General features: G+C 32.6%; 1 protein-coding gene across 8 annotated transcripts in view; it reads left to right on the plus strand.

Annotated features, from left to right (window-relative positions):
- LOC115889103 (bromodomain adjacent to zinc finger domain protein 2B-like) overlaps positions 1 to 26,661 on the plus strand; it is a 160,087-nt gene that overhangs the window by 103,555 nt on the left and 29,871 nt on the right. For 5 of the 8 annotated variants that reach the window (XM_030909020.1, XM_030909027.1, XM_030909021.1 and 2 more), the window contains 6 exons: positions 1,448 to 1,739; positions 5,837 to 6,235; positions 10,273 to 10,293; positions 15,471 to 15,684; positions 15,771 to 15,996; positions 22,959 to 23,276. In XM_030909020.1, the coding sequence (XP_030764880.1) occupies positions 1,448 to 1,739; positions 5,837 to 6,235; positions 10,273 to 10,293; positions 15,471 to 15,684; positions 15,771 to 15,996; positions 22,959 to 23,276 (1,470 nt within the window). The remainder of the gene's footprint in view (positions 1 to 1,447; positions 1,740 to 5,836; positions 6,236 to 10,272; positions 10,294 to 15,470; positions 15,685 to 15,770; positions 15,997 to 22,958; positions 23,277 to 26,661) is intronic. The other 3 variants (XM_030909024.1, XM_030909022.1, XM_030909025.1) reach the window with 3 other exon arrangements.

Raw genomic sequence — 26,661 nt, forward strand, 5'->3', positions numbered from 1 at the left:
TAGGACGACCGACGAGTCGCAAAGAAAGGCGACTGCACAATTCACCTTAAAAATATTTGCCTAGTACAACCTCCCAAATGAAGAGCACACGGGAAAAACGATGAGGGTCCAAAAACGATAAATGTTCAGGAGAGCGCTTTTTAATTCAAATTACGCATGGACTTCTATAGGTTTCCCCACTTTTAAATTTCTGTTTCTATGTGACCGTTATCGATATTTCCGTTTATTTAGGTACCAGAAGGTGTAGCTTTTTAAAACGAAAAATATGATGCATAAAATAAAATTAGCAAAAAATGGATTTTCATCGTTTTTCACGAATGCTTTTCAAAAGGTATCGTTCGGATTCGGCGATAAAATATCGGTCCCGTATACTCGTACTTATGAAAAACTAACAACATAACAAATACATGCGAGATGTCTACGGTCTATATAGAGCATGCCTCTCTAAGAAAAGATATCATTCTAGCAGATATTTGAGCACACATATCTGTTCCTTAAGCATACACTTCTGTTAATACACTTCAAGAATATTAGTACCTATTTATATTTTTGTTAAATTTTACTTATTGTGTTTAGAATTATTACATTCTCTCGAATTATTACTGAGTATTAATCTCTCAGTGGATCTTTAAACGTAAACGTATTTGCTTAAGATTGTATTATTCATATTTAGACATTTATTTGACTCGAAATACCAAGTGTGTGGTACCAAATTATTCGTAAAAATGCTTTTTCCAAATATGCTAATGAGTCACCCTTGTAACATTTGAAAAAAATGATATATGATTAAAAATACAATTTGGGCATCTTTTAACCGACCAGGACAAGACACGAAAAACATTAGACGTTCAAATCTATTTTTCCACGGCTCCTTGATTAAAAATTAGTGTTTTTAATACAGCCATGTGACATATAAGCCATGGCACTCTAAATTTGATTTTAAAATACGAATTTTTTTAAGCGAAAATGCCAAAAGTTGACGTGATATGTCAATTTATTTAGAGTGTCATTTTCTATGGAATAAAATTAAAATGTACCGAGGGTGCCATTTAAAAATTAAAACTTGTAGTCATTTCCGGTGAAACTCGAAGTGACCAAAAACAATTGAATACGTCAATTAATCCCATCAATTAATTTATGTCATATACTAAGATACCAAATCTAGTTTTTATTATCTGAAAAAATAAAAAAAGTTATAGGGGTGATCCACTTTTGAGATGCACTCGGTATAGTTTTTGTATATTTGCGTGAACCGTTTTTGAATTATTTTGGTTTAATCAGTGCGGTCGCTAACACAAAATGCTTCGTTGCCTTGGGAATAAGAATAAATAATACACTTTATTTTTCTTTTGTGTTAGCAGCAGATATTATGAATAGGTTGTACGTAAAACTCTCTATAAACCATGTTATTTAAGCTATCTTAATACAATAATTAATTTTTCTTCAGGTGCAGCATGGTGGTCTATGGCCTCCCACCTGGCTGCCCAAGACTACTTGGCCCGACTGCAAGCCTCCGGCCTGAATTTTCCAATGGGAGGGCCAGCGGACCCCTACGCTGCCCTAGGGCTACCATCGTTGACCGGTGGTGGCCATCACAAATCGAAAAGTCCCTCCAAGTCGTCCAGATCGTCGAGCAACAACAAAGACAAAATGGCAGCGGCTGCTGCTGCTGCGTCGATGGGGTCCTCCGGTTCCATGAAGATGGACCATCACAAGTTAAACTCTTCGATTAGCATGAGGTAAGGATACTATGTCTATAGTCTGTCCAACGACAAAATCCTTGACAGTGATAGATGTGTCTGTCATTTTAATTTCAAAGTAGTTAATTTTATTTTATAAAAAAATAAGTTGGTACAATTGGAACGCATAGCAGGAAATTAATGTATTTAAAATTTGAGTGACAAGTGATTACTTCAAAGTATTGTGAAAAAAAACTGTATAAAATTGAAAAAATCTAATCGGGTTATTTTATTTTAAAAAAATTACCTACGGTATGTGTTAATACAAAACAAATAAGAACAAAACATCACATACCAAAAAAATATAAAAAGAACTATTTCTTACTTTCTAGCTTCAAGAAACTTCCTGCATTTATTATTATATTTATCAATATAACATAAAACTTATATATAAATAAAAATTTGTAATATTCCACAGGAATAAATAAAACAACATAAATAAAACAAAATATTTTATTAATAATAACACTTGCCAAATTTTATACCTTAAAAGTTGACCAATTAACTTTAATCTTAATTTTTTTAAACCAGTACCTTTTGACATTATCTTTCTGCAGCACTAAAATCCATTATTTACCTATCGTGTGATATTATTTTACAGGTATTATACTTAAGTTTTAAACATATGTTCGACGAGATGGTATATACAAACTTTATTAATGGTAACTTTATTGCTGTATAAAACTCTCTACCTGGGCATAGAATATTAATTATAAACCTGTGCTCTGGGCCTACAGTTAATTTTCCCCCATTTTTCCTTCACTTAACTTCAAAAGACACAAAACACACGTAATAACACGATTCAAAATACATCATCTTCCAAAACGCAGTGTATTTGACATAATTTGACAAAAAAATATAACCTCTAATTTGACAAGACTTTGACAAGCCTCAAAAATCTAAAGGCGAGTTCATACGCATCTGCTTCCGAGTTTCGTTCTTCGTTCCGTCACTCCAATAATATTCAAAATATGATCTGTCATTTTTAAAGTAAACCAATAAAACTGGTTAAAAACAACAAGAGACGACACATGACCGATTTATATATACTATAATCCCATCCATAGTTAACTTAAAAAATATTAGAAACTTTTTTTAATGAAATAAATAGATTGGTATGGACGTCATCTGCTTTTTTTCTGTCGTCGTCTGTCGAAATCTTACCTGAGAAAAAAATAACAGAGTATATTATTCATATATTCCCTATACAGGGTGTTTCAAAAAACATGTGCCATCTCTCGTGGGAAGATTCCTCACGTAAAAATAAGATTTTTTTTTCAACATGGGTCCGATTCTGCTTTGTTTCGTAGTTACAAGGGGTTAAAGTCTTAATTTTTTTCTTCGATTTATTATAATTTTCTTCCAAGTGTCTTCAGCAATTTGAATCAAATTTTGAGGGTAAAATTTACTCTAAGTGTTTATTTTAATGCTAAAAAAGTGTCTTCATATTCACCAGGGACGTGCATATGGGTTATCAGTTATCATTGAAATAATTTTCTAAAAACACGTGGGCCACTGACTTTTATTTATCTTGTTAGCAAAATTGTGTAGATTGTTTAATGCTGATTAAAAGTAGGCTCTTGATATTTGGTTCGATTATGATCTTGACGAGATATAAGCATTTGTATTATATTGCCTTAATCCAAGTCTAATAGGTACGTTTAAAAGTTTTTAATATCATTAACTGGCCAAAGTGTTAAATATACAGGCTGTTTTTCAAATGTGGACCACCCCTATAACGTGGGTGTGTTAGTTTTTATTTTAAATTGATTCTCTGCTGAAAAATATAGTTTTAACATTTGAATATTTTTCCTGGAGTTTGTGGAAGTAAAGAAAACACTAGAATGAAAATATCTTTGAATTTGATGAAGTTAAATATACAGGGTGGTCCGAACTGTATTCCGGAAACTTCGGCAGCGTATTCTGCAGATTAAAATAAGTAAAAAAGTTCGTATAAATATATGTCCTAAAATGCTTACTTTCAGAGATACAGGGTGTAGAAGTTTCATTTTTATATCGATTTTTTCTAAATAATTTCTGAAGTAACGTCAATATTTGGATGAAAATTGGTGTCTGGGAGTTTTTTGACATGAGAAATTTGATTTTGGTGTCAATATGACTCCTACTAGTAGAGGGCGCCACCTACATGTGTTTTAACTGTTTTGAAGCTTAATAACTTTTTGTCCGTACCTGTATAAAACTTCCCAGTGAAAAATATACATCTCCGGGACTTTTTACGTAAAAAATATCTCTTTGTAAAAATCGCTACGAGCAACCGTTCTTAAGATATTTAGAATGGAAATAGAAAATACATATCATTATTGACGAAAAATAAACACATTGAGTAAGTAGGTAGTTATTTCACTGAAGTAATAAATTTAGGAAATTTTTATTTTTTTTAAATTAATCATATTTTTTTCTGCAAAAAATGATGATAAAACAGTTTCTATTGAACTTTTGACACAAAAACGTTTCAAATTTATGATTTCAGTCTAATAACTATTTAGTCAATATGTTTAATTTATGTCACTGATGACAGGTATTGATAATTTCGATTCCAAATATCTTGAAAACCATTACTCGTAGCGATTTTTCCCAAGAGACCTTTTTCGCGTAAAAAAACGTCGTTAATGTAAATTTTTTTACTCTGTAGGTTTATACAGGTACGGACGAAAAGTTATTAGTCTTCAAACCAGTTAAAAAATATATAAGTGGCGCCCTCTACAAGTAGGAATCATATTGACATTAAAATCAAATTTCTCATGTCAAAAAACTTCTAGACACCATTTCATCCACCCGACATTTTCATCCAAATATTGACTTCACTTCAGGAATTATTTGGAAAAAATCGAAATAAGAATGAAAATTCTACACCCTGTATCTCCGAAACTAAGCATTTTAGGACATACATTTATACGAACTTTTTTAGTTATTTTTATCTGCAGAAGATGTGCTGCCGAAGTTTCCGTTATACAGTTCGGACCACCCTGTATATAGTTTTTAAATTAAGAGTAGGTACTCTAAAATCATATTTTATATACCATCCAATTACTTATTATAGTAGTTTACCCAGCTATCTCTATGTTGAACCTTTTATGAAAACTACTAATTTTTTATGGCTGTAATATCACTAACAGAATATGAAGTTGCTCAGGTTGCTTAATTAAGAATAAATGAGAACTGACGCATTTTAAATGTATGCCATTAAAAGTTTGTTGTTTTTTTTTTCATTTATAATTTACTCTAAAGTGATTTAATTTCCTGCTCTTGCTAGTGCACATTTACAACAAGCAGGATTTTTATCTAATAAATATTTAAATTATTTTTTATTAAAGCTCTTCATATATGCATTTTTCAAGAAAGGCTCAAAGAAATAAAAGATCAAATATACTGTCAATACTGAAGTACTTTAATTATTGTTTGATATACCCGGTGTGTCTCAAAAGTGGCTGATCCCTATAACTTTTTTATTTTTTTCAGGGAAAAAATGAGATTTGGATGTTAGTATGTAACATAAATTATGATTGATTGACGTATTCAATTGTTTTCGGTCACTTCCTGTTTCACCGAATATGACTATAACCAGGGAAGAATCCAGGATTCGGGAAGGGGGGGGGGGCTTGAGCCTCCGAAGCCACCCCCGTGGATCTGCCACTGACTACAACTTTTGATTTTTAAATGACACTCTCGGTATTTTTTTACTTTATTCCATAGAAAATGACACTCTGAATAAAATGACATATCATATGACAACTTTTGCCATTTTCGCATATGGTTTATTTGAAATTGTAACATGTGGTTCATCCCGACAATTGCACTCGAAATACCAAGTGTGCGGTACCAAAATTTTTTTAAGTTCGAACATTGGCCGCTAGGTGGCGGTACAGCAACACAAAATCGAAAATACCAATTTTCTCATAATTTTTTTTAATTAAGACATGTTGAAAATATAAGCATTGGATTCTTCAATCAATTACGCACTTTTTTACTCTAGACCATTTTTATCTATTGTCAAAAATAGAGTGGTTGGGGAAGGATATCAGAACTTTTAAAACTGTTGTATATGTAATTAATATAATTATTGTTGTTTGTTTCAGCAAAACGTCATCGAACAACAGTTTAAAATACTCATCGCCATCAGGACTGACGATACAGCCTAGCGTTAAATTGCCCGGCACGAACTCCAGTGTTAGTGATAGTAAAAGCCGGAAACATAGTAGTGATTTAAGTTACTTAACTAAGTTAGATGTGAAGCAGAAGACTAGTAGTGCTTCGGTGTCCACTCCTCCCGCACCCATAACTTCCTCCAGCACCATCTCGTCCGTCACCACAACTTCCTGTGTGAAACCGCCAGCGGACTCGCCCAGTATATACTCGAACCCCATGAGTTTGGCCAGTAACCAGGACAAAGGCGCCATGTCGATTTTAAATAGTAATAGTAGTCACAATTCAGTCGTCAATAGCAGTAGTTCCGGATTGCCGTCTAGTATTTTAAGGTAATCTATTGTTTACTTCATATTTTGCTTCTTTAAATCACAATTTATAAGAACCCGTGGCGGCTCGTGGTCATTATTGTAGCGAGGTCAATATCTAAAAATATTCCGTCGATTTTTTTTAGGACGCGCCCAAATTTGATTGGTTTCTTACAAGGTACTTGTATGAAAATAAATATAAATTCTGTTAAAATGAAACCTACCCTTACATTTTTAAACAGGTGGTCTAGTGCCATTTCACAAAAAATCCAGTCAATGTTCTTTACACACATTGTCCACGGTAGGATTTAAAATACACATATATTTAAAAGTTTTATTTCACATTTTTTTTATATTTTAAGCGAATGCGGCGTTCTTTCTCTAAACGTTTTTCGAAATTTAAGCAATTGTTTAAGCATGTTGTCTATTTTAAAATATCAATCACAGTTCATCATTTATCCATAACCAGAAAATTATAAATTATTAGGTACCTATACAAATTTCGCGCTACACCTCAAACTAGATGGGATTTCTTTCAATATTAAAAATTTAAATATTGCCTTATATTAACTAAACCAAACATTATATGCGATAAACGATACAAAATACTAAGTTGTTTTATAATTTGAGTTTTTATAAACACCCAAACTGCCTAAAGGGCGAAATTTGTCTAAAGTCCTTTTATGAATGACGCGGTCAATGGCCAATATAAACTATATCTATCGCACCTTAACCCGTTATATTTTCTATACGTAGTTTAATACTTGCAAAACATAGCGGGAACGAAGGAAAATGAAATTTTGACCGGCAGTAGAGAAAATGGGTAAAATGAAACGTTTTGAAGCGAAAATTGGACAAATTGATGGTTTTTGGGAATAGTTAGAATATCTCAGGATGAAAAAAAGTTATTTACAAAAAGTATAATTTAAATAGGTTTTTCCTAATTTTCTTCTGACTTTTTTGGGGGGCATTGGACCTTATGGTTAAGCCGCCACTGATAAGAACTGGGTTTTAACTAAAACACACAAATGTAGTTTAAAAGCAAGTGAAGCTTTTTTTATTAAGTTTGACGCTAGAATGCGTATAGATTTTTTTCTATCCATCCAATAGTATATATTTTTGTTTGCTTTGTTTAGACGGGTTCCACGTTCATATCAACATTATTTCTATTTTTTTTTACTGGAATGAATAAACTATTATCTATCTATCTATCGATATACGCCATAATCATACATGCTAATGTTAATAATCATCTAATAATGCTTTTGAAATAATGTATTTTTTTTCTAAAGTTTTTATGATTCTTAATTTTACTTGTATTAAATTATTTTGAATCTTACCTTTTATTAAGGATATCTTACATTTTTTTAATACTCATCCTAGTTGCTTAAAAAAATTACCGCCATACCAGCGTCCTGTCTTGGAAATCCTGACTGGAAGTTGTATGGGATACCAGGAGAGTATAAGATGTTTCCCCGGACTCATGTAATTTCCTGAAGCGTGATTAGATGTAAGGTTTCTGCCTCTTCTTGAGATGTTACATAGGTCTTGGAGCTGTGGTACCTGAATCCAAAATGATTGATGAGGTCTTCTTTTGTCATTCGGTGTGGTCTTCTTTTGCAGATCAGCAGTAAAGTCCTTTGCAGAGTTCGTTAACCATGATTCTCTAATAATTTCATCAGTAGTAAGAGCAATCTTTTATTTTATGATTTTTATGAACCCAAAGTATACATTTCATTTTTGAACAGAATTTGTGAGCCGTCTTTTTGTGCACTTGATTTGTATGGTCAACACAGATTTTTACTTATCAGCTTTAAATTTTGAATGCTTTTAGGCTCTTGTAGTAAATATTGAATTTCTCGGTGGAATAGTTGTTTCACTTTCAACGTGGAGCTTGAACACATCAGCTTGAGTCATAAAGTAGGTAATCCTCGTAGTTGTATATATTATGATGATGGCTTAGTTAATAGCAGCTGTGCAATTATTGGCATTGCTATTGTATGTTTTCCAGCAGCCAGAAGCTTAAGCAAGACTCGTCAAATGGGGAAAATAGCTTATCAGTGACCTGATGAATGAATTTTCTGTCACTATGTCTTAACTTAAGTATTTAGTAATTATTGTACTCTTTGCTATTTTATTCTTCAAGTCTTCATCAACACCTCACGAACCTGATTCTCTGAGCAAATATTGATGAGCTTACCGGAGTAAGCTCTTCTGTTGTTTTCTCTAGCACATTGTAGAATGGCGAAGATTTCTGCCTGAAGTGCGGTTGAGTATTTGCCCAAGGAAAATGATAAGCTTGCTAGCTTGCCCTCGGTCTTTTCCTTAATACCGTCAGCGGTCTTAGGTTTACTTAATATATAGGCTAATAACTTTTTAGGGAAACGCAAAATCAAAAGAAAAAGGACACAATCTTCTTTAGGAGTTTTAGCATTAATATTTACAATTATTAGTTTTAGCAGTTTGGATTTATAAAGGGTTTTGTGAAAATTGTTATACAGGGTGTTTCAAAAAACATGTGCCATCTCTCGTGGGGAGATTCCTCACATAAAATTAAGATTTATTTTTCATATCAAGATAGGTCCGATTCTGCTTTGTTTCGTAGCTACAGGGTGTTTAAATCTTAATATTTTTTCGATTTATTATAATTTTCTTCCAAGTACTTTTAGCATTTCGAATAAAATTTTGAAGGTAAAAGTTAGTATTTTAAAACTAAAAAAGTGTCTACATATTCACCAGGATCGTGCATATAGGTTACCACTGGAATATTTTTCTAAAAAAAAGCATGTAAGCCGCTGACCTTTTTTCTCTTGTTAGCGAAATAGTGTAAGAAGTTTAATGCTAATTAAAAGTTGTCTCTTGATATTTTGTCGATTGAATGAGATAAACGCAATTTTATTAATTTGCCTTGATCCAAGTCTAATAGCAACCTTTAAAAAATTTTAATATCATTAACTTCATCAAAAAATATGAAAAAAGTTCCTATAAACATGAGTATGGAAATGCACAGTTTTAGAGTTACAGGATATTAAAACTTTTAAAATTAGTTTTTTTGTAATTATCTTAAACACCATTATTTTTTTATTTGAAATTGCTGTAGGTTGGACTAATATAGTAATAATAACTAATAGTAATATTATTTAATAATAAACTAGGCAAAATATATGATTTATTATTATTTTTTTATTTTAATTTGATTAATTGTAATTAATAAAATTGCGTTTATCTCATCAAGGAGGCCGAATTCGACAAAATATCAACATATAACTTTTAATTGACATTAAACGGCCTATACAATTTTGATATTAAAAGACAAAAGTCAGTGGCGCACATGTATTTTTTTTTGAAAACTATTTTAGTGATAACCGATATGCCCGTCCCTGATGAATATGTCGACACTTTATTAGCTTTAAAATATGTCGCATTTATAGTACAGGTACTAAAAGTACTTGGAAGAAAATTATAATAAATCGAAAGACAATTAAGACTTGTAGCTATGAAACAAAGCAGAATTGGACCTGTGTTGATATGAAAAAATAAACATATTTTTTACGTGAGGAATCTCTCCACGAGAGATGGCACATGTTTTTTGAAACACGTTGTATAATATTTTTAAGCGTTAAAATGCTAATATTCATAGTCGGCAAATAGATGGGTGTAAAATTATCAGTTAAATAACTTACCATTTTATTAATCTGCGTAACTTACGTATTTATACTTTTAAATTTATGATGCGTTTATTAAAACGCAAGATACTGCTATAGGTAAATAGTTGCGTATTATATGTAATATAATTTTACATTTGTCAAAATAATATACCGCGACCTGTTGATTAGATTTCTTTATCTTATCAATATGAATCAAAATATGCAATACATCCAAACGATGCTACACTAACGCAAAATCTTAACAATGATATGTCAATTGGTTGTAAATAAAAGTTTCATTTATATCATGTCTTTATTATGTTTTCAATGTTTTTTTATAACATAAATATTTGTTATATTTATTATGCCAAAGAAGCTTAAATCTAGACTAATAAAACGTTTTCTTCTAAGTAGTGCTGCATTGGAAGGAAGCAGGTAAGGCAAAATTTGGTGTACATTCTTTACAGTGTGTATTTTTTTAGAATGTGTAGTGTAAATTTATACAGGGTGGTCCGAACTGTATTCCGGAAACTTCGGCAGCATAATCTGCAGATAAAAATAAGTAAAAAACTTCGTATAAATGTATGTCCTTAAATGCTTATTTTCGGAGATACAGGGTGTAGAAGTTCCATTTTTATTTCGATTTTTTTCAAATAATTTCTGAAGTAACGTCAATATGTGGATGAAAATTGGTGTCTGGGAGTTTTTTGACATGATAAATTTGATTTTGATCTCAATATGACTCCTGCTTGTAGAGGGCGCCACCTACATATTTTTTAACTGGTTTGAAGACTAATAACTTTTCGTCCGTACCTGTATAAAATTACTGAGTAGAAAATATACATTTGCGACATTTTTTACGTAAAAAAGGTCTCTTGGTAAAAATCGCTACCGAGTAATGGTTCTCGAGATATTTGGAATCAAAATTATCAATACCTGTCATCATTGACATGAATTAAACATGTTGACTAAATAGTTATCAAACTGAAATCATAAATTTGGAATGTTTTTGTGTCAAAAGTTCAACAGAAACTGTTTTATCATCATTTTTTCGCAGAAAAATTTATTATTAATTTAAAAAAAATCCCAAATTTATTATTTCAGTCAAATAACTATCTACTCAACGTGTTTATTTTTTTGTCAATAATGACATGTATTGACTATTTTCATTCTAAATATCTGGAGAACGGTTGCTCGTAGCGATTTTTTCCAAGAGATATTTTTTACGTAAGAAATTACGGAAATGCGCATTTTTTAACTCAGTAGTTTTATACAGGTACGGATAAAAAGTTATAACTCTTCGAACCAGTTAAAACACATGTAGGTGGCGCCCCCTATAAATAGGAGTCATATTGACATCAAAATCAAATTTCTCATGTCAAAAAACTCCCAGTTACCAATTTTCATCCAAATATTGACGTTATTTCAGAAATTATTTGGAAAAAATCGGAATAAAAATGAAACTTCTACACCCTGTATCTCCGAAACTAAACATTTTAGGACATACATTTACACAAACTTTTTTACTTATTTTTATCTGCAGAATATGCTGCCGAAGTTTCCGGAATACAATTCGGACCACCTTGTGTAATATAAATTATTAATGAACGTGTATATTTAATATTCAGTAAGTGGTAGTCACTTATATAGTTCATTTTTCTCTTTGTTTTTTCTTTAGATAACTTTATTTGGTAAAATTATACCTACCCTTTGTTTATTTTTTGAATGATCTGTGTTTTTAGTTGATTTTTGCGTTAGTGCTTAGATAGTTTTATTTTATGGTTATTAATGTTAATTTTACTTTTATTTTACCAGAGTAAATATTTTTATATTAGTTAGGTATGTGCATTAAAATGCTACTAAATATTACATCAATTTGCAGATATTTTTTCATAAAGTTAAGAAAATATAGAAACAAAAATGTCTGAGAGATGAATATTATCCACATCTTTAGATTATTGTTATCTTTGGCGGAATTTTGACCAATTCCGATCAGAAAATTTTTAGTAAGAGAAAAATAGTTTTGTAGTAGTATTTTATTAGATAAAAAAAAACAAATAGTAATAGGAACAAAGATGTATTTTTGTTGAATAACTGTTTTATATACAGACATATTTAAAAGAATTATTTTTTTAATTATTTAGTGATTGTTGTGATGTATTCAGGGTCGACAAAACGCGTCCTAAATTTAAGAAATTGAAAATGTAATTAATTCATTAAACATGACCAGGTAAAAACTGTAAGCTATTTACTGGACAAAAATCAACCACTCACATCACACGCGCTGGTATACGTAATAAAATCGCACCAAAATTTGTAATTTAACTTTTATCATTTAAAAAAACATCAAATGTCCATCATCTTATTGTTTTACTTACTTTACATTTCTTGTACATTATAATGGTTTAAATAACTCATCTGTGTGACTAAAATATAGTCATCATTAGGCCGTATTTTTGTTGGCGCTGCGATAAACAATAAATGTAAAGATAAAGATACTAGTAAAAGTATAAAGATAAAATATTGAGTAAGAGTAGATTGGACACTCGCCAAGTCGGTCCGCGTAAACAAAGTAGGCCAGTCCAGATTAGCCCTAGCAGTCAAAAAAGGAGACGTTAACTTAAAATTGACTTTTTACTAGTAAAACAAGTGACATAACGAAGTAAATTGCATGTAGGGTGAATATGCCAGTGGTCGGAAAGTTTAGAAAAAGCGAGTTTAAATTGTTGATTAAATTTTCTTTATTGGTGGCATGGAAATGAAATAGATAGTGTGGTTATTGGGCATCACGTTAAATATAACAGTTTTTTTCACAAACCTGCCAATGATTTTAATTATTTTTTTAAATGATAAAAGTGCTGTTTTGTCAGTAGTTGGACAGTGCTTGCCAGTGTCCGGCCGGGTAGATATAACATAATTCGGACGCTTTGTGATTGGCTGATTCTGCACAGTTCCATATTTCATATATGTATAATTTTAAAGCAAATTTAATCCTGAACATTATATACCATTTTTTGTTGTATGTTATCTATATGAAAAAACATCTTTAAACGATAACAACGCGGTTCGTAAAACCATGCTTCCAGTAAACAGCGTTTTCAATTTTTCTTCTTCTAGATACAGTTTTTTCCACTGTATTAAGTAACACCTGCTTTTTTATTGGGAATCCACAAACGGCTAAGTTTTCAATCCAGGTAACATTTTTTTTCAATATCCCTGGTTAAAACATGTTCTGGTTCTATTCGTTTGCAAACGTCACTTATTTGTCTTCAATACGGTCCTGTACTCTTGACTTGGAACCCTTTACTGACTGCATGTTTTACGCGATTTTCCCTCTTCTCGGACAGTTTGGACTGTTTTTTCTAATACATCTTTATTTTATTGATGAAAACTAACTTTTACTTGACTTCATGCTTGAAAATAACCAGTATCTCATAAAAAATCACACGAAAAGGGGCTACTGGACCTCTCAAATATATTAAATATGGTATTCACCGGTGGTCGGACAACTTTTATCTCCTTTGATCTCCGTTTGTGTTGAGTTTTTTTGTCCGACCACTAAACACTACCAAAAACTCATGTTTCATTATATTTCAAATGAAAAAGACAGTAGATATTACATATCAATTTCCAAGAAAAAGACTAAAACAAAAGAGTTATTTTTTGTTTTAGTTAAAACGAGTTTATCGAACACCGGAATTTAACTTCCTTTACAAACTATCTCACCTCCATCTTTAACAGGCAAAGAAAATGTTATAGAACAAAGCGGAAGAATTAGCAGAATTGGATTTTTAATTATTTGAAGCAATACTAAGCCATATTTTCACTTATTTCCCAATAAATACGTTTTGTCCAACCGCTGGTGTATGTCCGACTACTGGCATATTCACCCTATTGGTATAGGAAAACGCCGCTCTACTCACCGATTTAACATAAGCAGCTGTGTACAAATATATGCATTTTATTCGTCGATTCGCTAGTATCTTTGCTCTTATCATTTATCACAGCTCCAACATAACCACAGCCTAAGTCGCCAATCTGATTTCGCACAATTATAATTCGTCAAATATAGGATAATATTTGGCCATTTTCCTAGGATTGCCAACTTTATTATTATTATTACAAAAATCAACAGTAAGCGGGTAAAACCCGATGAGACTATTGAATCACATAATCACATTTATCTATCACAGTTGAAAAAATAAATAAATGAATATTGCACTGCGTACATTCAATTAAAAAACAAATTACAAATCAAAATTAACATCACAGTGTACGATCACATGTAGTGAATAAAAAGGTTGTTCCAGCTCTTCATTTCCACATCAAGTCTATTCTTAAATATATTGACACTTGTAGCATTCACTGTATCATACTGGAGCCTGTTCCAGCTATACACTACTCTATTTGTAATAAAGTTCCGCCTTAAGAGCTTATTACAGCGTTCTTTATCCAATTTTTTGTTATGTCCTCTAAGGTTGTGCGTTTCACTGATATGGAAGATGTTCATAACGCATCCATAGTAGCCACTTGTAATCTTGAATGTCTCGATGAGATCGCCACGAATTCTCCGTTCACGAAGAGTTGTTAGACCAAGCCTTTGCAGTCGATCCTCGTATGGCAAATTCCTGATCTCCAAAGGAATCTTAGTGACCCTCCGCTGAACACGCTCAAGCTTTCACAATAAAATATAGAGTACGAGAGGGTAAAAGCCTCCACAGGCGCAACATTTTTTAAAACCTCGCCCAAATGTTGTCAAGAATTGACCCAAAATGTTATGTAAACTTTATGCGGATAATGGTCTTTTTTACCAAAGATCTCCTACAATTTTTTTTATGTCAACATAAACTAACATTAATTAAATACAAAAAAGCCAAACATGTTTATCGCATCCACAAATATTTCTTGTACTTAAATATTTATTTTCTGTACGAACGAGTGGGAGTAACGAAAGACACATTGTTTCCGTATTAACAATTTTATTAGGCAATGTGGCGATAGACGATTATTTTTATATGAGCTTAAAAGGCGTAAATTTTAAGGTTAAAAATTTTGAGTGTGTAAAAAGAGGATTTTTCAAAATGAGAATGAAATTAGTGAAAGAACAGTACGATTCAAAAAAGCTCTGGAATAGAGGACAGTTGGCAACCCTAGACTTTCCCCACGGCACAACGGCTGTGTTGTCAACTACCAGTACATCTTTATACTAATCAAGTCATAAATAGTTAGAAAGACTGACTTAAATATTAATTTTTGTGACAATTTCAAGATGACATGTAGTCGGTAAAAATTTAAAATTTGATAATATTTTAAATTTTGAAAATATTATAAAATATTAATTGAAGGAAAAATTTCCTTCAATCAACGTTCAAGTGCATATGCATCAATCAAAAAAAAAGCATATTATACAAGCTACATTTCTCTCAATGCCTGATTATTTATTGCGCATCGAGGGAAAATGGTTGCATTGATAAATTGCCATATCATTTTATTATTTGACGACCTGTAATAATGAATACCTAATATATGTATATGAGTGTTATCGTATATTATTCTTAATAGATATTTTAGACAAGTAGGTGTGTGTAATTGATCCTGTGCATGTTTTACAGTGATCCTAATTCAATTTTGGGTGGTGTTAGGTTGCCACCTGACACCGAAATTATCAAGTACACCTCTTCCATCGTGGGACCCAAGATTCCGGGAACCACCAATCGCGGCAGGAAGAAGACAATTTCCCTAGATCCGCCTTCCGTCAGTGTTCTTCCTTCTCACTCCAGCACAGGGTTATCTATTGAGAGAACATTAAAACGGGCAAGACTATCGGTAAGCTTGATTCTCTGCATTCGATTTTATTGTTCTTTTGTTATGTTACCTAAATTCTTGTCACAAACTGAAATATTTCTATATAGGATGATGATACGCCAGGAGGTACATCCATGTCAGATAGAGTTGAAGTCATCAAACTTCCCGCCACCAATGGAAGTCCATCAGGTATTTCATCATTCAACTCTAGTGATGGTTCTGGAGAGGCCCCATTAAATCTTTCTCTCAAACCAAACTACACAACCAGTGGTAGTACTTCATCTCTAAATTCTTTAAGCAATATGAGTGCTAATATAGGATCGGACCGAATCTGTAAGTACACGTAATTGGATTTTAGATCATACAAAAATGCTTCATAGTTTTACTTGATCATACATTTTACATAATATGTTTGATAAAGTTTTAGTACACAGAGTCATTTTTTAAGAATAAATATTTTTTTAATCCTATATTTACAGTACATAACGATTATCCTAAGGGGTTAATTGAGGGGTTAAAGGGTTATCATGTTATAAGAAGTTCTTATATACCGGATCGGCATTTCTGGGTTTGGGTGCCGATTTTTGTGTGTATGAAGACTATATACCGTCAATACGCTCAGTACAATAAGATGTACTGAATAAAGAAAGAAGAGTAATTAGCGTCGGATTAAGTGGTTATGTAATAAACACTTGGCATTTTGCTCTCTCCAACTTACAAGATCGCCATAGCGATTTGCTCTTAGATATTTAAATATCAGCCCAAGACTTCTCTTTCAAAATGGCATAAATCAGTTTTAAGTAATTAAAAGATTATTATTATAAAAGAATTTAATCTCAAATTTATTGGAAGAAAGGGGTTAGTCTTTATTGTTATCAAATAATAGTGAATGGCTACTTTCCATTTAATTAACTCTATTAGATCACTTCGAAAGACCCCGAATAAAATTTGAAAGTAGTAGAGAGTCCAAATTTATTGAAATATTTGAAGTCTTCTTTGCAATTTAAAAAGCCATTTACTTTTCATTATATCTCTTTCATACCGTTCTTGTATTTTTGTAAGTATAATATAAAAAGTCTATTATAAATTAAAAATGTATTTATATTATAGAATTAGAAATTACATTATTACATTTATTTTTATTAATTAAATCTAGCAGAAACTTTTTGCGTTGATTGACATACCTCAAATAGTTTGTTGTACTACTGCATTTTTATTGAATAATAATTATGAGATCAATCGACTTACCTGTAAGGAAGAGTGATCCTAATTATACGAGCAGCCTCGTCGAAAGATTATAAACACCCTGTAGTTGCAGCGCGACTATCCTATCTACGACATTCAAAGAAAAATAACAATTTTTTGCTTCCCTGACTCAGCGCACAGGCCCACATCGAGCCTCGCCGCTGATAGCCTATTCATTGTAAGAAAGGTCTAGATTGCCAAGGGTAGGGATCAATTCAACATGTGATGTCAATAAGGGCTGGGAAGTTTATAATCTTTCGACGAGGCTGCTCGTATAATTAGGATCACTCTTCCTTACAGGTAAGTCGATTGATCTCATAATTATACTTCGCAGCCTCGTCTCAGATTATAAACACCCTGTAGATATTTAAAGAATATGGCAATCTAGACTGAGAATCCCTATGTTGAAAATAAGATATATTTATTTTATTCAAAGGAGAGTTTACATCCTTTGTATTTTCTAATAGTATGATATCAAATAATCTACATAAATATTGATGATAGTATAATAAGAATATAACAGAACAATAATAATAATAATAAAGATATAACAAACGAACGTACTATATGACTAGATAGTAAAATCATAAACACATTTGTAATAATAACATAACAAATGAACGTACAATCTAGGTAGTAAAAACACTTATTATCTATTTTTAGTAAAATTATTTAAATAATCCCTGAACTTTTTAACATACTGTTTGTAAGATCGGAAATGTTTGACAATATTGGTTTATTGTAAAAGAAAACATTTTATACCGTTAAGTCCTCCTGCTGCTTTTCTTATGGACTCAATATTCGCACCACCCTTAAAAAGACGCAGATGTGGATGCATGTCTCCACCAATAGGCAGAGAAAATACTAGTGCCTATTCTACAGATACCTAAAATATTCTTAATCCAATAACCAATCGTCTAACTGGAGACCGATCTATTATTTTTTATCTGGTCGTAACGATATAGTTACTTTTAAATATTCGATAATTACAGAAGCTAAACAGAGTTCTGGCTTTTTCTTAAAAAAAATGGTAACATTAAAACTGGTTGAGGTTTGTCTCACCCCGATATTTTAATATTTTCTATTATAAAACTTGTAAATTATCTTTAGTCTTATTAATATGTTTAATATTGATTTTTGTCAAGATCTGTAACCTTTGCCCGGATATTAAGGCCAACAATACTACCACCTTAAAATATAATTGTTTAAGGGGTACCATTTCGCCATTTTTATTAATACCGGGTGTGGATCCCATGTAAAATTGTATTTAGGTTTTGGGGATTACCATTATACATTCCTTTTAAAAATATTTTTTATGACATACTGATTTTCTTCCTTGAAGGCAAGTATCATTGTGCTATGTATTAATATTAGATTAAAAAAAATCCCGAAATAACATTCTCTGTTAGAAATTTTATAACTATAAGGACTATATAAAAAATAACTATAAAGACTATATGAAAAACAGTCAAATAGATTATTACCACAGTAACTCCATCATATTCTAAAGACACACTCGTACTGTCGGTGGGTACTTTCATTTATTGAGACAAGAATGCCTTTTATACCAATATCAGGAACGGATCTCTTGAGAAATATGTCCTGATAACCCCCCTGCAACCACGATAAGTTTTTGTTGGACACAAAATAAAGAGACTTTGAAACAAGAGATACCAGGGTGACTCTAGGCCCATCTAGGAACTATTAGAATTCCAGTATGCAGTTGCTTTATCTTCAATAATCTTTTTATGATTTCGTTGATAATACTGAAAGGTAGAAAAGCATAAAAATAACGATCTGCCAATGATACAAGAAAGGCACCAACTGCAATGGAATGGTCTGGTTTCCATGAGATATATAAATTACATTTTGTATTAAGTTTCGAAGTAAATAAATCTATTTCTGGAGGCTTAAAAATATGACATAGTTTAGCAATTTTTTTTTTTTTTTCATAGTTTAGTTCATATTTAGTCTGAATTTGAAGACTTCTGAATTATGACTTCGATTGGACTTCCATTGTATTATGATTTCTGTTGATATAGAATGCGAAAACATATATATTTGGAATCCCGCAATATTCCCAAATATCCTGTGCAATCTTGTTAAACTTTTTTTTTTTTTTTTTAATTCATTGATATTAATCAACAAAGCCACCACAAAATATCCTTGTTAATAGATGAAGGGACTTCAATCTTTTTATTATAATTATTTATAGCATTAAATATTTTCCAAAGATGCCCGGTGGCGTAGAGGTACAGGCTCTCGCCTACCAATCTAAAGGTAGTGGCTTCAAATCCTACACCCGGCATTACATCAGCCAACTATTTTTATTAAGAATAAAAATAGTTTGGTTAGGAATTTTTATTAAAAATGAAAATAATTTGGGTATCTAGGTGGACTCAGCCTTAAATGAGTACTTGGAATTCACAATCTTGAGGTAATAATAGGCGGTATTGAAGCGTAGTGCTAGCCACATCACCTTCCTTGTATACCGAACGGCTCTAGCATGGCAAGCTGTACCTTACTACTCCCAAGGCGTTAAACGCTATATACGGGAGCTATTATTATTATTATTTTTTTTTTTTTTTTAAATGTTTACCCTTTCTAAGAGTTTTACATGTGCCCAACCATATTGTATTGCAAGACATGCTGCCACTAGCACACCAATATAATTTGCCATTTCACGAATAGAACACGATTAAGAATTTGAGCAGAGAGCATCTTTTCTTTTTTCTCGAAATGTAACGACATTTTAATTGTAACAGTATTAGAATTAAAACCCAGAAACTTAGATTCCTGTGTGGGAAATAATATACTTTTCTCTTATTTTATAACTGAGCCTAATGACGTTAGCAATTGTAGAACTTTATTAGAATTTTTTAATGCCTTACTCATAACTTGGCGATATTAATAGAATATCATCCAGGTATCCCACACAAACAATACCTAAATGTCTTAAGTACGTAAGGACTGGTCCTAATAGCTTGGTAAAAAGATTAAAGAACAGCTGTCCATTATATTCAAATTTAAGATACTTTTTATATTGATCGTCAATCTTGACTGAATATTAAGCAGTCAATTTTAAACAAAAATGTATTTTGATGAATACAAACTTCAACACTTCTATAATCCTCTAACTCAAAGTATGGTGGGTCTACTAACTAGGTGAACTTTTTAAGATTTAATATAAACTGTAACCACCCATTATGTTTTTTAATTATAAAAAAAAAACTTTAAATAAATTTATCTGTCTCAAGGTGAGACTTAGATATAGCAACAATATCAAGAAGATCAGCAATAGTCTACTGAATTCTTGATGTGAAAATTGAGCAACGGGATTTCGACGCAAACCACACCTTGTAAAGGTGTTTTACTGATAGGAAGTCTGTAACCTTTAATCCATTCTAAGACTAGAGGATTTTTTGTAATATTTTGTCAATTACTATAAAAGTTACTTAGATAACCAATATTATTTACTTCCTGAAGACTACTTCCTGAAATCCATTATCTTCCAACTCTTTCTCAGCTTCTGGTCCCTCCTGCTCCCCTCCGACTTTTTCCGATGACTGAATTTGAACCACTTGGCTAAAAAATCCGAGGTGTGATAGTTTTTTCGATACCCTTGAACCTGAACTTATGCTTGGATAAGATCTGGTTTTTATCTTTGCGCTGACCTTTTTTAATTCTTAAGCAGATTTAATATGACTTGACAGTTCCTTCCCAAAAAGAAGGCTCTGAATGGGTCTGTCCACAAAAACCTTTTTAATATTTTATTTAAATAACCCTTTACTCGTAGGACAATAACAATGTTGCCCGCCTATGAGCTGAGCTAAAGAAACTGCATATATTAATTTATTCTTTATTACAAACTGCGATAAGCGTGTTTTTTTTTTTTTTTTTGTGCCTGCCGTAAATATTTACGGCTCCTTTGGCCCTTATCTACGAGAGCATGCATAAAATACATCTGGATAAAATACATTTGGCCTTTATCTACAAGCATGAAATGTTTCAGCTTGATTCTCAGGGCTATACCGAAAAATCCCATATTAAAATTCGGGAGGACAATAATCATATAATATTCTAATAATTTAAACCACACAGGTGTGTGATTAAAATATATAAGCGTACTTATATAGCAATTAATAAAAAGTAAATGGTTAAAATAATTATATCCACAAATTACTTTTCTTAAATATTCGTTATCCGTAGGCATAAACAAGATTGGTTGCCTATGGATTAACACAAAGAAATCGTATATTACAGATAAAACACTGCGATGTTTTTATTTTGTTCCTGCCGTAAACATTTACGGTTCTTCTGACCTTTGCCTCTGCGAGATAAGCATGAAATCTTTCAGCGTTAATCTCATGGTCATACCGAAAAACCAAGATTGGTATTCGGGAGGAAATAATACTTACTATTATTGCACTACGATGTTTTTATTCTGTTCCTGCCGTAAAGATTTACGGCTCCTCTGACCCTTGCCCTTTTGAGATAAGCATAAAATAGGTATTTCAGCGTTAATCTCAGGGTCATACCGAAAAAACCGAGATTGGTATTCGGGAGGAAATAATACTTATTATTATTGCACTACGTTGTTTTTATTTTGTTCCTGCCGTAAAGATTTACGGCTCCTCTGACCTTTGCCTCTTTGAGATAAGCATGAAATAGGTATTTCATCGTTAATCTCAGGGTCATACCGAAAAAACCAAGATTGGTATTCGGGAGAAAATAATACTTATTATTGCATGCCACTTCTAATCATCATATATTAAGGCAGGTACATCAATAAATTAATAATTTTAAACACAGAGAACATGCGTTTAAAATTTGTATTAATAAGCTGATTATCAAATCGCCTTTTCTAAAACAAAAGGAAGCATTAGTATAATCTACTTACACCACTGTTGTACGCCTTAAGCTTTTTATTAAGTTTTCCTCAAAATCTGATCACTTTTACGTTTAGGCATTTTGAACGCACTCTCCGACAGGATACGACACGATACAAATGAATAGGCTATCAGCGGCGAGGCTCGATGTGGGCCTGTGCGCTGAGTCAGGGAAGCAAAAAATTGTTATTTTTCTTTGAATGTCGTAGATAGGATAGTCGCGCTGCAACTACAGGGTGTTTATAATCTGAGACAAGGCTGCGAAGTATAATAATACTTTACACTAGTTGTTTCTTTCTCGAAACGTCATTATTGAATGCACAGTCTTTGCTTCAGTCCTTAAGTCCTGCTGCACCATAGTCATATATTTTAACCTTAAACTTTTAAAATGAAGTGAGACACTATACTGTACCACAACTGTACAAGGTGTTCCATTTTCGTGTGTTTAGCAGGGTTTCTCGTTTATGAGTACAGCTACAAAGATGCGGTTTTCAGATCACTTCGCTATTTTGTATGAAACTAAATATGCTACACACAGATTTGTTCTAGCCCTTTTAGTTCCTGAAATACAAGGCGAAATTGAAAATGTTGCACTTTTCTATCCCCTTCGTATCTCGGTTATCTTATAACTTAGGTGTAAACTGAGTCCCATAGAGTTTTTCACGCAGAATTCATTGGCGTAACTAGATTTTTACTGCGAGCAGTTATTCTTGAATTTTTTTAATGGGACACCCTGTGTATTATATTTTTATTTGTCTTTGTTGCGAAATATTCAATACGGAATAAAAAAAGGGCGTCGTAGCTCCTATAATAAATAACTTGCACTACTCACTATTGCCGGACCCTGTATACCAGTAACAAATGTTTACCAAGTACACGAGTCGTGTGAGTTCGGCTTTAGAAAGCTCATGAAAGGCAAATAAAATAACAAAATAATATACAGGGTGTCCCATTTAATAATAACATAAGTTTTAAAACACATTCTTTTTCCACTATTCTAAAGATTTGTTTCTAAAGCACCTGATCAGACCCGATCTTCTTTACTTACCAAAGGCATCCATGAAACAGGATCAAATTTTTTAATGATTGATAACAATGAACATAGTTTAATGATCATAATGCATACGTATTTGATTACCCAGTTATCTCTCTGTTTTCCAGCTCGACGGAAACCGGGACCCAAACCGCGCCGCGTCATTCCAATGGAATCGACACCACCCCCTCCTTCTAGCACTCCCAATACCATACTGAATCAGTACTTCTCCGGGATCGATTCGCCAAGGCCTCCAAGTCGGAACGAGGGTTCGGACGGTGGTAGTTCCACTTCGTCCACGTCGGCGGCGCCATCAGGCCCGTCGGGGACCGGAGGAATCAGTATAATGAATCACAAAGAGGGCAGACCGAGGAATTTAGGCCGGGGCGTCAGCAAACCCAAGAAGAATACGGTTGCGTCTTTGTTAGCGCAAAGTAGAGCATTAGGTAAGTACTAAAATAAGTAGAGCTTTTTAGTCAGTCAGTCAACAGGTTTATTACTATAGGTCAACATGCCCAAAACAAAAAAGCATGCGCATTTATAAGCCGTTGTATAAAAGACAATCGTTAAATGAGATATATACCGGCTGTTTTTTCAAAAGTGGCTCACCCTTATAACATTTTTATTTTTTTCAGAAAAAAACAATGATATTTGATATGTTCATATATGACATAAATCGGGATTGACTGACGTATTTAATTATAGTACGAGAGCTAGCAACGTCGGAAAAACAAATATTTTAAGACGTCTGGCTCTTTGATATATCTTTTACTATGTCTGTAGAACAGCATGCGGCCCGTCTGGCTGCCGGTAAACGTTGCGTTCCCTACTGCGCATTAAAAGAAGATCCTATATTTTTATTAGTCCTTTAAATTCTAGTATTGAATATAAATCGAACATAGCGCAGTGCGTAGAGTTTCCGACCACGAACCGATGGTTCAGAATTCGAATCCGGGTCAGGGCAAGGACTTTTTATTTTATTTTCGTTTTTATTCTGATAGTAAAGTATTAAATATTTGTTTTTTTTTAATCACCAGAATTATTTAATACTTTACTACAGTAAACGCCACGAATGTTTGGGAGTGATTCATCGCTAGATGAAGTTAGAATCGACACGCGCGCTATCATTTTTACATTAAAAACGTAAATTTTTACCGCAGACGTAGGTTTTTAAAGGCCCGGCCTATTCATCTGCCTGCGCTCCTCCTACTTATTCTGAAATGTTAGCGTGATTGACAAAGACGATACTATATCGCGTTTCTTTGATTGAATCGTTTTTGTGCGTGAGTCCATTGGTGTGCTTGCAGTGCGACCAATGGAGCATTCCATTTTATATTTATAACCAAATATATGTTTTGACAAGCTTTTGACAGTTAAAACAACAAATTACAACAGATTATATATTGATTATTATATGACTTGAAACACCACGGCACTGTAATTAAGTTTTATGTGACCTTGAACAGATTAGTTCACATGGTAGCGACCGATGAATCACTCCAAAACATTCGTGGCGTTTACTATATCAGAATATAAACGAAAATAAAATAAAAAAGTCTTTGCCTTGACCCGGAATCGAACTTAAATCATCGGTTTGTGGTCGGAAACTATACGCACTGCGCTATGGAGACACGTTCGATTTATATTCAATACTAGAATTTATAGCACTAAATTAATAAAAAAAATAGAGCATCTTCTTCCGATGCGCAGTAGTGAACGCAACGGGTATCGGCAGCCAGACGGGCCACATGCTGTTCCTAGGAATTTATAGAAGAAGTAGTAATTTTCACTAAAGATCAAGATAACGCACAAAATCACAATTTTTTCGATTTTCACTGACAGTTCGACAAGCAAAACGATCCTTTAAGGCAACCGTTTTCAAAACGCTCAGCGCAATCAGTAAATACGCTAAGCGCGTCAAACGAGAATACCGAAATCGTTAATTAAGTGCGCGCTCAGCGAAAATTAACGTCATATACGCTGAGCGTCTAAAAGCGCTTAGCGTTTTCAAAGTTACAGAATACGGGCCCTGAATGGCTGGTGGTTATAAGTTTTTTGCCACGTATTATATATTTTTACTAATCATATATGTATATCAGGAGTTGGATTGGCATTAACAACTTATTGCTCTGCAGAGTTTATACAATTGGAGGAATCTGTTAGACCTACTATAATATTGTAAAATCCTAAAATTAAGAAATTGGCGCCTATCAAGTTTTTCTCCTGGACCCTTCAAATGTAAACTTTTGACATTTTTATTTAATATAAATAGTATTTTAAATTTCAACCTAGAGTACTCTAGCCCCATACTTCTTCTGTGGTCATGGCTGTGTTAAAACCACTAATTTTTAATCAAGGAGCCTTTAAAAATAGATTTGATCGTCTAATAATTTTCATGTATTTTTCTGGCTGGTTGGAAGTACCCAAATCGTATTTTTAATCATAACTCAATTTTTTCAAATTCAATGAAAGTCGCTCATTAGCATATTTGGAAAAAGCATTTTTTACAAATAATTTGGTACCACATACTTCATATTTCGAGTCAAATTGTCGTTATATTTATTGTCGTGGCACTCTAGATTGAATTTTAAAATACTATTTCGTTTAAGCGAACTTGTCAAAAGTTGACATATGTCATTCTATTTAGGATGTCACTTTCTATACAGGGTGATTCCTGTAAGTCGGTCATGCTTTCGGGGATTGATAGAGGACGTCGAAATATTAATTTTGATATAGCACACTATGGGTCGGAAATGCCTCTTACCAAGATACAGGGTGTTAAAGTTTTTGAAAAATTAAAGATATTCCTTAATAGTTTTTTAACAGTTGAAGGTATCGTTATAAAATTTTATTATAGGAGTACCTAACAGAGACACTTTAAATGTAAAAAGAAGAGGTTTTAGTTTCAACCAGTGGCGTAGATGTGATACGCATCGGGTAATTTTTGCAAAAAAATAGTACGCTACTGATAAAAAATAAATTTTTTAGAGTTTTTTTTATTTACTCGGTTTATTTCCAAGCAAAAATGTCTCTTGCAACTTTCTCCTATCTAATACCAATTTGTCACAGTTTAAAAATAAATACATTTTTTAATGAGTATCTTAAATATGCCTTATAATATATATATCCTTATATATCGCACATAGCACGCCCACTTATGACCTCTAAAATTGTGCACAGCGCCTGATCGGCACAGTTATTAGAGAGATATCGGAAAACCGAATAGCGTCATGCAGTATTTACGCGTACCTTATCATGGTTACGATATGCGCGAGTCAATTTTTAACGCAACACCCGCTAGTAACGTTACCGCCTGACGTAATTTGCGGATCAATCACACCAAGCGCTATTTCTAAATAACGTTTAAAAATTGCTTAAATGGGTATGCAATCGGGGCCGGCCGGCGAGCGGCGAGATCTTTTATTTTAGGTTATGTTTGAATTGTTTTGAATTATTACTTTAGTTTTATTAGGTAATTTGATATTTAAGTAGCTGGGATTAGTTTCAATTAAATAAATATGGCCCAAAATATGGATTCCACATCTTCCAATATTAAAGAACCTATAAAGAGGCTTAGGTTTACAGCAGATGACGACTTAGCCCTTCTAAGAGAATTTGTTGCTTGTTGCCCTAAACCTGCTGGCAGACGTTGAACAATGAACCACTGGAAATAAGCACTTTAGCCCTTTAGTTTTAAAATACCTATCCTTAAATATATATTTTTTTTTTAATTATAAATTTACACTAGAATTTTTTTATTGTTAATAATAAAATTCTTAGTTTTAAGGTAGTTATAATAATTCTCATATTATTTAAGGTTTCCATTAAAAA

Source organism: Sitophilus oryzae, unplaced genomic scaffold (assembly GCF_002938485.1).
Source record: "Sitophilus oryzae breed Bouriz unplaced genomic scaffold, Soryzae_2.0 scaffold_810_pilon_pilon, whole genome shotgun sequence".
Lineage (NCBI taxonomy): Eukaryota > Metazoa > Arthropoda > Insecta > Coleoptera > Curculionidae > Sitophilus > Sitophilus oryzae.